Raw genomic sequence first — 12563 nt, 5'->3', positions numbered from 1 at the left:
TCCACCATTATTTCTTAACAATAGCTGTAGTCGAGGAATAATGTTGTGCAGAGCACTGTAAAGCATGTCCGGAGTTACGGTGAGGCATTGGCGTCGAATGTTGTCTTTCAGCATCCCTAGAGACGTCGGTCGATCACGATACACTTGCGACTTCAGGTAACCCCAAAGCCAATAATTGCACGGACTGAGGTCTGGGGACCTGGGAGGCCAAGCATGACGAAAGTGGAGGCTGAGCACACGATCATCACTAAACGACGCGCGCAAGAAATCTTCCCCATTCTGATAATACAGCTTCACCAAAAGCGCCTTTTCAGGTAACGTCAACATGCTGCGACTGCTGGCGCATCTGATTCTCTCTCTCATTACAGCTCCTTTTATACACGATTGTCATGCGCAGTCACTGACGTTTTGCTGTCCAGCGCCATCCGCCATCTGTCGGACATTTGTGAACTTTTTTTTGTTCTAATAAAACCCCATGTCATTCCAAACATGTGTGTCAATTTTTACCTCTCTATCTACATTATCCCGTGGTTTATTAAGTTTTCAAATTTATACTGACTTTTTGATCACGCGGTATACCTGGACTGTATTCATCCAGTACTGGAATGAGATCAATTAGCTATTTTCAAAAAACTTTACACATTTAATTTCAAACTTGTACGAAAACTTTTCTCTCTAACACCCCACCCAATCCCCACCCACACCACCACAAAAAGAAGCAGTCAAACTTCAGCATCAGGTATGCAGCCTTCATTTATTACTTGCTCAATACCGGTGCTATATATGCATATATCACTGAGTGTTTGAGCAAAATAGTATCATTGTGAGACGTATGGTTAACGAGATACAACGCCAAAAACATTGAGATGCGTGAATAACTAGCCTTTCTTAAATCGTGCTGATTTATACATGGGCGTTCGATTCCTTAAATAATCAGTATTTTAAGATGATTAGGCAAAGGAAAGCATATTAACATGAGGCTGAAGGTAGCCCACTTCCTTCAGAAACCGAACAAGAAAACACAGACATAGCCGGGAAATGATACGTTACAGAAGGACCAAAGAGTTCTTTGCTGGATTCCAGAAGACTAAAAAACACGAGCAACATGGAAGCGTATCGCTGACTACCATAACGCAGTGAAAAGTTTGGAGAAGGTCTTTATCGAAGTGTGGATGAAGCAGACGAACTATTAAAACTGTTTCAGTTCATCGCGTGACTGCCGAAACGGGCAGTGTAAAACAATAGGCGTGAGGTACAGTGCGGTAGTGGTGTGGCATACGCAGCTTTCGGCAGGCAGGTGAGTTGCTGGCTTACCTGGAAGCTTCCGAAGCAGGAGCCGCCGGGCAGCGTGACGTAGCAGACGTAGGGCGGGCTGGAGGCGGGCACCGACTCGTAGATGACGAGCGCGCCGTTGCGCAGGTCGGCGCCGCGCGCCTGCTTCATCTGCCAGAACTCCTGCAGCGCCTCCACCACGTTCACTGCAACAACACCACACCGGACCATGTTTTAGTGGCCTGTCTCCCTTTCACTTCTACTGCACGTATCATCGTGCGGTTGGATGATGCACCTGCGCTACCTTATCAAAATTATCCAGACATCCCTGTGTAATGACCATTAGATGTTACAAGAGGCAGAACCCCAAGATAGTGTAAAAGGAGATGAGAATTATTTTGCTGTCAGTAGAGAAACAGTTAAGGCAGAATGGTTCGGTCACGAGTGCTCGGTAACTTCAATCGTGGAGTAGTCACAGGATGGCATCTGAGTAACAAATCCATCAGGGACATTTCAACCATCCTTGACCTGCCCAAATCGTCTGTTGGTGATGTGTTCTGAAGTAGAAATTCGAAGGAACAACAACACATAAATCATAACCATGGAAAACATATCCAAAAGAACAAACACCATATGCATATAAGTATATGCATATAAGTATGTGCGGATGCACACATATTCCCCGAACTCTTACGGGACTTGGTAAGAATGTCTTCCACGAGTAATGAGTGTGTTGGGGTGGGACACTACGAATGTAGTGTGTGGACATATAAGGTGAGAATGTGGGTCTCGCGGGAGGCGTGAGCGAGATAGTACCTGCAGTCGCGCTATCCTCTGTGCCCTCCGTGGCTCAGATGGATAGAGCGTCTGCCATGTAAGTAGGAGATCCCGGGTTCGAGTCCCGATTGGGGCACACATTTTCACCTGTCCCCGTTGATATATATCAACGTCCGTCAGCGGCTGAAGGTATTAATATATAACTGTAATTTCTTTCTAGACGGCTGCAGGTCATCAATGGTGTCTTGTGTCAGACATGTCTGAAAGAACAGACACCATATCCATATAAGTACATAGCTACCAGAATGGTTTTGCTGCCCGCATTTTATGCACTCCAACCTATCTTTCTGTACTTCGCTGGAGGTTAAGATTTTCTTTATAGGACGTCTAATATAAAATTTTCGTTTATCACGGCGACTTTTTTCGCACGTATTTTCTTCGCAGAATTTGGACAATGTAGGAGCGCGTGCTGGATAGTAATGCCTCCGAATTTTTCTGCTCTATTGTCTATATCGCTTGAGGTATTACATGTCATGCACATTGCTCGGTCGACTTTGCCTCTCGCTGACGCAAGTTGCAATCCACTGCCGCTAGAGTGCTCCAAATTGTAGCGTGCAGCATGACGGAGTGTAACGTAACTGTCTCGGTGGATGAGAAACAGAGTTCTGTAATCGAGTTTCGAACTGTCCACACATGGAGCAGCCTCTCCAGCGTGACAACGCCACACCACACACGAGGGCTGCAACATCTGTAACAATCCGGTGACTTGGGTTCACTGTCATCGATCGTCCTCCATACAGTCCCGACTTGGCCCCATCTGATTTTCATGTTTCCAAAACTCAAAGAACACTTACGAGGACTACACTTTTATTAGTGATCAAGCGATGCAAGCAGAGGTGAGGTTATATCTCAATCAACAAAATCAAATATTCTACAGCGACGGTATCAAGAAACTGGTCTCTCGTTGGGAGAAATGTGTTCGTCGCCAGGGAGACCATGTTGAGAAATAAATATGCAGACATGAAGAAGAAAGATGTAGGCATGAAGAATAAAGATGTATAAATAATAAATTTAGTTTCGCATAAAACTTCTGAGGCATTATTTTTCAGCACGCCCTCGTACATTGAAATGTACAGGGTGTCCCACTCAAACCTCCCTGATTTCAAGGACCCAGGAAAGTATAACCACAGTAGAAACTACAGTGAAAAATGCACCACATTGTAGAGCATCTCAAAGTATTTATATTCCATCTTTAGAAGTGCCAAGTATCGTCGCCAGAGTGCAGAATGGTCGCATGAAGTGAAAATGCCGACTTCACAGCTGTGCGCGCAAGCAGTAGTGTGGTTTACAGAAACAAAATCGCCGATTACTGTGCAAAGAAATTATCGTCGTGTGTATGAATGTGATCCACCTGATGTGAAAACAATTAAGGAATGGTATAGGAAGTTTCTAGCAACAGGAAGTGTTCTGAAACATTCTGGCGATGCACGTTACGGAGTTTCAGAGGAAACAGTGGAGCACATCAGACAAACGTTTCTCAGAAGCCCACATAAGTCAATTCGTCAAGCATGTAGACAACTTGATGTACCTCGATCAACATTGCATCGTGTAGTTCGCCAGTGTCTTCATATGTGTGCTTAGAAAGTGCAAATTCTGCAACATCTGACGCCAAAAGACAAATCACGCCGACAACAATTTGCTGTGGATATGCTGCAGCATATTGATATGAAAGATGTTTATTCTCAGATGACGCAACCTTTCATATATCAGGAAGGGTTAATAGACATAATGTCGGATTTGGAGTTCGCAAAATCCGCACGTTCTCATTGAACATGTTCGTGATAGCCCTAAACTAAACATCTGGTGTGGGGTAATGCACTACAAGATTGTTGGGCCATTCTTCTTTGCGTTGGGGGGGGGGGGGGGGGGGGTGTTTAAGGGGGACTAAACAGCGAAGGTCATCAGTCCCCTTCTTTCTGTAACCAACAGTGAATGGGTCAGTGTATCTGAACATGTTGGAGCAGTTTGTGTACCCTCAGATACAAGACTTGCAACCCAACATCAGATGGAGCTCCGCCGCATTAGTCAACGGCTGTTGGCAAGTTCCTGGATAGGACATTTCCCAGTCGTTGGATCGGACGTGGAAGACCCATTGCCTGGCCCCACGTTCACCCGACATTACGCCGCCTGATTTCTTCATGTGGGGATTCGTGAAGGACCGCGTGTATGCGACCAAAGTGGCCGATATTCCTACGTTGCGACATCGTATCACTAATGCGATTGCAACAATAACACAAGAAATGTTACAAAGAACTTGGAAAGAAATAGAATATAGACTCGATGTTCTTCGTGCTACAAATGGTTAAAATGTAGAGAAGTATTGATCATAAACAAATAAATTCTTTGAGCTGCTCTACAATGTGGTGCATTTTTCATTGTTGTATGTACTGTGGTTTTCTTTCCCTGGGCCTTTCAAATCAGGGAAGTTTGAGTGGGACACTCTGTATATTGCAACTGAAGTGCATATTTTAAAGGAAAAATGAATATTATTTCCCGTTATTAATGACAGTTTTCAAAAATACGTGAAACTCCTATTTCGTTCCTTACTTCATCTGTTTAACACTGATAATGTGGTAGTTTGATAGGTCTGACGTGGAATGAGGAAATTATTTATCTACTTTCAGTCCGATACGATGGCACACGATCTTCACGAATTTGTATACCATTCTCTACTGTAGGTATAACTTCAGTATACTGAAAAGAGAAGTCCGTTTTAGCCTCCCGTATAACTGTCATATCGTCATAATCTTCTGGACAAATGTCAGTTACATCTTGTATGTACAAGTCTCCAGATGAGAATTTAGAATACTAAAAGATGCTTGGGGGGCAAATGTTAAGGGACAGTAGTTCACAGACAGTGTATAATTAATTTGCTGAGGAATATAACCTCTTTAACTACGTTTTATGAGTATTGTTCATGTGTGGGGTGCGTTTATTACACACCACAATCAACTTGCCGTTAATTTTTCAGGTTTCTAGACTTTAGTGTACTGCAAGAAATTTCGTTTACATGTACAGTTTAGGGCACAGTGTTTCAGCACACTTACATGACTGTGTGTTACTGTGAAGAGAAAGGGAATGGTAAGAAATACTCGACGTATCTACAAGTATCGAACAGGAGACCTCATCACAAGTACTTTGCCGACACCTTTGAGGACCACGGAGATTTCGTTCTGTGTATATTGATGGTGGAAAGTGTGATGTCAATTTTAGTAATTCACCTGCAATCGGAACATGTGTTCTACCGTATTCTACAGGCACAGGTCAGGCAACAGTCTGAAGAGCAATGCACGAGTACAGACTGCGGCTACACCGCATTCACAAGATTTACAGTAAACACGACTGTCGGAAGAGGGAAACCGAACTCCGAACACCAATTGTCGCTGTCGTGTTTTCGTTAGGTCTGAATCGATTTTGATGCCCTGATCAACTACAGCTTTTCCGAGCGTCAGTTGTTTTATACTAATGGCGTACTGTAATTCAGCTGTTCCGAATTTGTCTGCACGATCGACTGGGATTAATAATTTTCTAATATGGTTAATAAAAAGGAAGGAGGAGGGGGAGATTGTGTAAAAATAAATGTTTAAAAATCTTATACACGTCAAATAATACGTTCAAAACTATTTTATTGTACCCAACTAAATCATGCGTACTGTGAACATCGTTGCGAAATGATCACTGCTGGACAATTATTCGATTCCAACGCCGCGCGGGGTTAGCCGAGCGGTCTAGGGCGCTGCAGTCATGAACTGTGCGGCTGGTTCCGGCGGAGGTGTGTGTGTTTGTCCTTAGGATAATTCAGGATAAGTAGTGTGTAAGCTTAGGAACTGATGACCTTAACAGTTAAGTCCCATAAGATTTCACACACATTTGAACATTTTCTACTCCAACGTTCTGGAGATTTGTAGCCAATTATGCATTTCCGATCATTAAACCAAGCAGTTCATTAGAGAAATACGAACGGTCATTAATAAGAAAACTTTCATATCAGCGCACACTCCGCTGCAGAGTGAAAATCTCATTCTGGAAACATCCCCCAGGCTGTGGTTAAGCCATGTCTCCGCAATATCCTTTCTTTCAGGAGTGCTAGTTCTGCAAGGTTCGCAGGAGAGCTTCTGTAAAGTTTGAAAGGTAGGAGACGAGATACTGGCAGAAGTAAAGCTGTGAGACCGGGCGTGAGTCGTGCTTCGGTAGCTCAGATGGTAGAGCACTTGCCCGCGAAAGGCAAAGGTCCTGAGTTCGAGTCTCGATCGGGCACACAGTTTTAATCTGCCAGGAAGTTTCATATCAGCGCACACTCCGCTGCATAGTGAAAAATCTCATTCTGGAAACATCCCCCAGGCTGTGGCTAAGCCATGTCTCCGCAGTATCCTTTCTTTCAGGAGTGCTAGTTCTGCAAGGTTCGCAGGAGAGCTTCTGTAAAGTTTGGAAGGTAGGAGACGAGATACTGGCAGAAGTAAAGCTGTGAGACCGGGCGTGAGTCGTGCTTCGGTAGCTCAGATGGTAGAGCACTTGCCCGCGAAAGGCAAAGGTCCCGAGTTCGAGTCTCGGTCGGGCACACAGTTTTAATCTGCCAGGAAGTTTCATATCAGCGCACACTCCGCTGCAGAGTGAAAATCTCATTCCGAAAGCATTAATAAGAAGATCTCTAGCATGCATTAGTTCCAGGAAAGACTAACTAAACAACAACTCGTATTTTTTTCGAAAATATAACAGTAAAATTAGTGCATAGCTGTTGTACTTCACTGTCAGAACTTCGCGGGAATGTTATGCATATAACTCGTACACTATGGGTTTAGGTAAGGCTGCCCTGGATCATCACAATTCATTACTGGGTTTAGTCCTGTTGGCGGAGGTAGGCCGTTAACTCCATTAGCACTTTGAACTGATTTAACCAGCCAGTTTTACGTGGACACCCATGAGACATTTCTCACATTCAAAAATCAGTGGTAGAGGTGAAGTAGTGGTAAGTAAATCCTAGACCCGACAGGGGTGTGAAATATAACCCTTTGGATTCGTAGTCTGACCTGACACAGACTAACACGATCGAGTTATTAAAAGAAGGTTGATTGCACAGAACATACATATTAACCGACAGAATCCTCAGTGAGTGCATGAACTGTCGTTCCTCATAGTTCGTCCACGCTGTCCTGAAACAGACATTATATCTCTGGCAATCAAAGACCTAGAGTTACTGTGGAACCGTAGTCTCATTTCAAACCCTAGTCTTCTTTTATCGGCCGCAACTCATGTCTTTCGCAGTTGAACTGTCACGCGGACAACGTGGTAGAATAGTGAACAGGAATTATCCTTCGCAATATCTTTAACCCATGTAACCAACTGGTTCTCGAATCTGTATATCATCTTTTCGCGGACAGTGTTCTGCCACTTGAACGTCAAAATGCCAGTTCATTCTGCTTCTGCAGCTTAGCCACCAACAAGAAGAATAGGTATCCTTTGCAGTCCTTATCTGATATGTAATTTTATGGCGCCATGAAAGTTCATTCTCACGGACATTCCGTGTCAGAGTGAGAAATTCTAGTGAAGGAGAAGAAAAAAAAAACTTTTTCTCCGCGTAAATGCGCATTACTGTTGTCCCATGATCATACTCTTAACGGCCGACAGACCGGTTTCCTGCTTGTGGAGGAGGTAAGGTGGAACTCGAGACGAGCTTGTATCATGTTTCCGGGCACACCTGGCGTATTGTATAATTTATTATCTGAGGCGTCCCTCCGCTGACAATATTTACACATTCAGGGACACGCTGTTGCTAGGAATACAGCGGCGGTAGCAATTTCAGTGTCCTCTGGTGTTCACACTGAGATACTAAGCTTCCTACAGAATTACCTCTTCAAGGTTCTACATCTAGGACTATACTCTGCTTAGACAGAGCCATTTTGTAGATTTTGTTGTGTTGTGTGATAATAGTTCTTCCTGTTCCATTCACCGATGAAGAGTGGGAATTATTCTTACGGGGCAGCCTCAACTGTGTAGGCCCATTATCTAAAATGAAGAAACCTCACAACAGTTGCTTAGTCAACAATATCTTATTGAATATACGACCGGATTCGCAGCACTTAAACTCAATGGCCGAACAGCCAGGAATCTTTATATGATATTTAAGGAACATAAAGACCTGGCCATTTGAGGCGGCTCTAACAATGCATTTGATTCGCGACCAGCATCAACTACATCGAATTAGCGATAACTTAACTGTTTTAAACACTGCACATGTCCTAGATGCAATTGAAACCTTAAGAGGTCTTCATTCCTACCCTCTCGATACAATTCAGGAACTCGCTGGTCTTATTACAAAAATGTTTTAGTTAATTATGGTATTATTCAGGCGGGTTAACGTGTGCATATGGCATAATACACTGAAGTCCCAAAGAAACTGGAATAGGCATGCGTATTCAATTACAGAGAGATGTAAAGAGGCACAATACGGCGCTGCTGTCGGAAACGCCTATATAAGACAACAAGTGTCTGGCGCAGTAGCTACAATGGCCGGTAATCAAGATTTAAGTGAGTTTTAACGTGGTGTTATAGTCGGCGCACGACCGATGGGAAACAGCATCTCCGAGGTAGCCATGAAGTGAGGATTTTCCCATACGAATATTTCACGAGCGCACTGTGAAAATCAAGAATCCGGTAAACCATGAAATTTCCGACATCGCTGCGGCCGGAAAAGGATCCTACGAGAACGAGACCAACGACGACTGAAGAGATTCGTTCAATACAATAGAAGTGCAACCCTTCCACAAAGTGCTGCAAATTTCAAAGTTGGGCTATCAACGAGTTTCAGCGTGCGAACCATTCAACGAAACATCATCGATATGGGCTTTCGGATCCGAAGGCCAAATCGTTCACCCTTGATGACTGCACGACACAAAGTTTTACGCCTCGCCTGGGCTCGTCGACACCGACATTGGACTATTGATGACTGGAAACATGTTGCCTGGTCGGACGAGTCTCGTTTCAAGCTGTATCGAGCGGATGGACTGTATAGGTATTAAGATAACCTCATGAATCCGTGGACCCTGCATGTCAGAGACGTTAAAAATGATAGTTATTATTCATAAGTACTTTTGGTGCACGCGTGCTACAGCTTGAAATGACATGACGAAAATTCCTCAGTCGGACCAGGTTTCGGACCCAGGCCTTTCGGGAAGATCTTGAACAGTTTGTAATCTTGGGGAAACAACGAAATGATAGAACTATACTGTGCGGATGGGGTTAAACAGGGCGAAAGGGGAGATCTGAGTTGAAGTCTCAATCCAGCACCAATATGTCAAGCTCAAATACAGTGAGCAGTAAGTGTCCTGTGGCCTTACATGACGTCTGATTAACTAAATAAAACAAATAAGAAAATTACTGGTGACAAGCGCTTCTACTTTCCGTGACACTGTCATGGACTAACCTAAAAGCTCATACAGTCGTTGGCAAAGAGATATCGTGTTTAATGTGAGTCTGGAACCAAGGTGCAGCTTTATGTTGTTCAGTTGTCATTAGCCAAACTGAGGGCTGTCTTTTTCTGCCCGTTAAAAGTGATCATCTTAAGTGTTAATCAAACCCATACCGTAACGGTATTAAGTTACAATCACTTGACCTGCCAAGGGGGAGGATGACCACGAGAAAAAGACTGAATAACCACCTAAAGGGTAGCATTCTACGAGTCGGAGCGTGCAATGTCAGAGGTTTGAACGAGATAGAGAAGCTAGAAAATCTGGGATGGGAAATGCAAAGGCGCAGCATATACATCGCGACAGTCAGGGAAGTGAAATGGAAAGCAGAAGGCATTTGAAGATTTCTGGTCAGATGAATATAGGGTAATATCGAAAATGATGCAACGGGAGTAGCATTCGTTATGGATAGTGAAGTACGGTAGAGAGTGAGTTACTATTAACAGATCAGCGATAGGGCTGTTCTCATCAGAATCAGCAGCAAATCAATGCCATCAACAGTAGTTTAGGAACATACGCCGACGCCACGAACAGAAGAAGAGTTAGAGGAAGTGTATGAGGATAATGAACGGATAGCCAATTATGTAACGGGAGATGTAAATTTTATAATCATGGAGGACTGGAATGCGGTATCAGGGGAACAAATAGAAGAAAGATTTAGGAGAATAAAGGATTAGTAACAGGAATAAGAGAGGAGAAAGAATAACTGGGTTCTGCAGTAAATTTCAGTTAGTAATGGCGAATGTACCGTTCAAAACTCGCAAGAGGAGGAGGAATAATTGGAAAAGTTCGGGAGACAAGGAAAGATTCTGGACAGTAAGGCAAACCCAGGAGCAGGTGTATATTCAGATCACAGTTCATTAGTGATGAAGAGTAGACTGAAGTTTGAGAGAATCGTCAGGAAGAATCAGTGCGCAAAAAAGAGGGATACGGATGTACTGAAGAATGATGAGACACATTTGAAGTTCTCTAAGGTTGGAAATAATACAATAACGAATACTACAGTAGGCAGTCCAACTGAAGAGAAATGAATATCTCTCAACAGGAAAATTACAAAAAAATGGACAGATCATTATAGGTACAAGGAAGGTAACGGCGAAGAAGCCGGGGGTAATAGAACTTCAGCCGATCAACGAAAGAAGGAAGCACAAAAATGTTTAGTAAAAGGCAGGAATACAGCTGCACAGGTCATTTAGCAATGAAACGAACAGGAACGGCAGAGAAACCAAGGCGAAATGGCTGCACGAAAAATTTGAACAAATCTAAAAAGAAATGGTCGTCAAAAAGAGTCATTTAACATACAGAAAAGTCAAAACAAACTTTGGTGAAGCTAAAAGCAAGAGTGTCAACTTTAAGATTGCTATGGGCATTATACTGTTAAAGAAAGGAGAGAGATCGGATAGGTGGGGGGAATCTACGGGGGAAAGGACTTATCTGAAGGCCTGATGGAAGAAATATGAGTCGATTTCAAAGAGATAGATTGAATCTGACAGATCTGTGGAAGACTTGAGATCACAAAGACAAAAGGGATAGATAACAAGTTTCTTAGTAATTATAACTTTTCGCACCTAATGTTCAATCTGGACATCAAAGAAGCAACGAGGGATATACGAGGGCTATCCACAAAGCACATTACGTTTTGGAATTAAAAATAAATAAAGTATTGGAATTTTTTTTATTATATACAGATGAAAGCCACACTTCAATACCACTTTTCTACATAGTTGCCAATTAAATTAAGGCATTTATCGTACCGATGGACGAACTTGGAAATTCCTTCGTCGTAAAATTCGGCCACCTGCGCCTTAAACCACGTGGTTACCTCTTCTTGAAGCTGTGCGTCGTCGTCAAAACGCTGCATAGCCAACCACTTCTTCATTGCTGGGAATAAGTGGAAGTCGCTCAGTGCCAGGTCGGGACTGTACGGCGGATGAGGAAACAACTCCCACTTAAAAGATTCGAGATCTTCACGAGTGGCATTTGCCGTGTCGGCCCGGGCGTTGTCGTGAATCAGCAAGATCTTTGAGCCCAACTTTCCCCTGCGCTTGTTTTGTATTGCTCTTCTGAGGTTGTGCAGAGTTTGGCAATACCTTTGAGAGTTTATTGTAGTGCCTCTTTCCACGAAATCCACAAAAATCGTATTTCTACCGGGTTACTGATTAACCACGTGGTTGAAGGCGCAGGCGGCCGAATTTTACGACGAAGGAATTTCCAAGCTCGTCCATCGCTACGATAAGTGCCTTAATGTAAATGGCAACTATGTAGAAAAGTAGTATTTAAGTGTGGCTTTCATCTGTATATAATAAAAAAATTTCCAATTATTTATTTATTTTTAATTCCAAAACGTAATGTACTTTGTGAATAGCCCTCGTGAAACAAAGGTTCAAGAGTGGCATTAAAATTCAGGGGAAAAGCCATCGAGGATGAGATTCGCTGACGACATCGGTGTCCTCAGTGAATGCGAGAAAGAATTACAGAATCTACTGAAATGAATGAACAGTCTAATGAGTACAGAATATGAATTTAAAGTGAACCGAAGAAAGACGTAAGCAATGAGTTATAGCAGAAATGATAATAGCGAGAAACTCAACATCAAAATTGGTGAACATGTAGTAGACAGGTAAGCAATTCTGCTACCTTGACAACAAAATGAACCATGATGGACAAAGCAAGGAGAACATGAAAATTAGGCTAAGAGAACATCCCTGGTGAGAAGACATCTGATAATATCACACATAGGATTTAATTTAAGGAGAACGTGCGTTTGGAATTCAGCATTTTACTCGTATGGCAATATAGCATGGACTGTAGAAAAACTGGAAAAGTAAAGAATTGAAGCGATGGAGATGGGGTGCTGCACAAGGATGTTGAAAATTAGGTGAGGAATGAGTTGGTTTTCGGCACAACTGGCGAAGGAAGGAACTTATGGAAAACACTGACAAGAATAAGGAACATGGTGTTGCGATATATTTTACAACATCAAGGAATAAT

At 43.0% G+C, this 12563-nt stretch overlaps 1 protein-coding gene across 1 annotated transcript in view; it reads right to left on the bottom strand.

Moving 5' to 3' along the window:
• The window catches only part of LOC124796422 (LIX1-like protein), a 333315-nt gene that overhangs the window by 175402 nt on the left and 145350 nt on the right, over positions 1–12563 (bottom strand). The window contains exon 2 of the mRNA XM_047260603.1: positions 1315–1478. Within this exon, the coding sequence (XP_047116559.1) occupies positions 1315–1443 (129 nt within the window). The 5' untranslated portion in view covers positions 1444–1478. The remainder of the gene's footprint in view (positions 1–1314; positions 1479–12563) is intronic.

The sequence above is a fragment of the Schistocerca piceifrons genome, chromosome 4, assembly GCF_021461385.2.
Source record: "Schistocerca piceifrons isolate TAMUIC-IGC-003096 chromosome 4, iqSchPice1.1, whole genome shotgun sequence".
Taxonomy (NCBI): Eukaryota; Metazoa; Arthropoda; class Insecta; order Orthoptera; family Acrididae; genus Schistocerca; species Schistocerca piceifrons.
The sequence above is the reverse complement of the archived record's forward strand: the minus strand, read 5'-3'. Positions and strand labels throughout refer to the sequence as shown.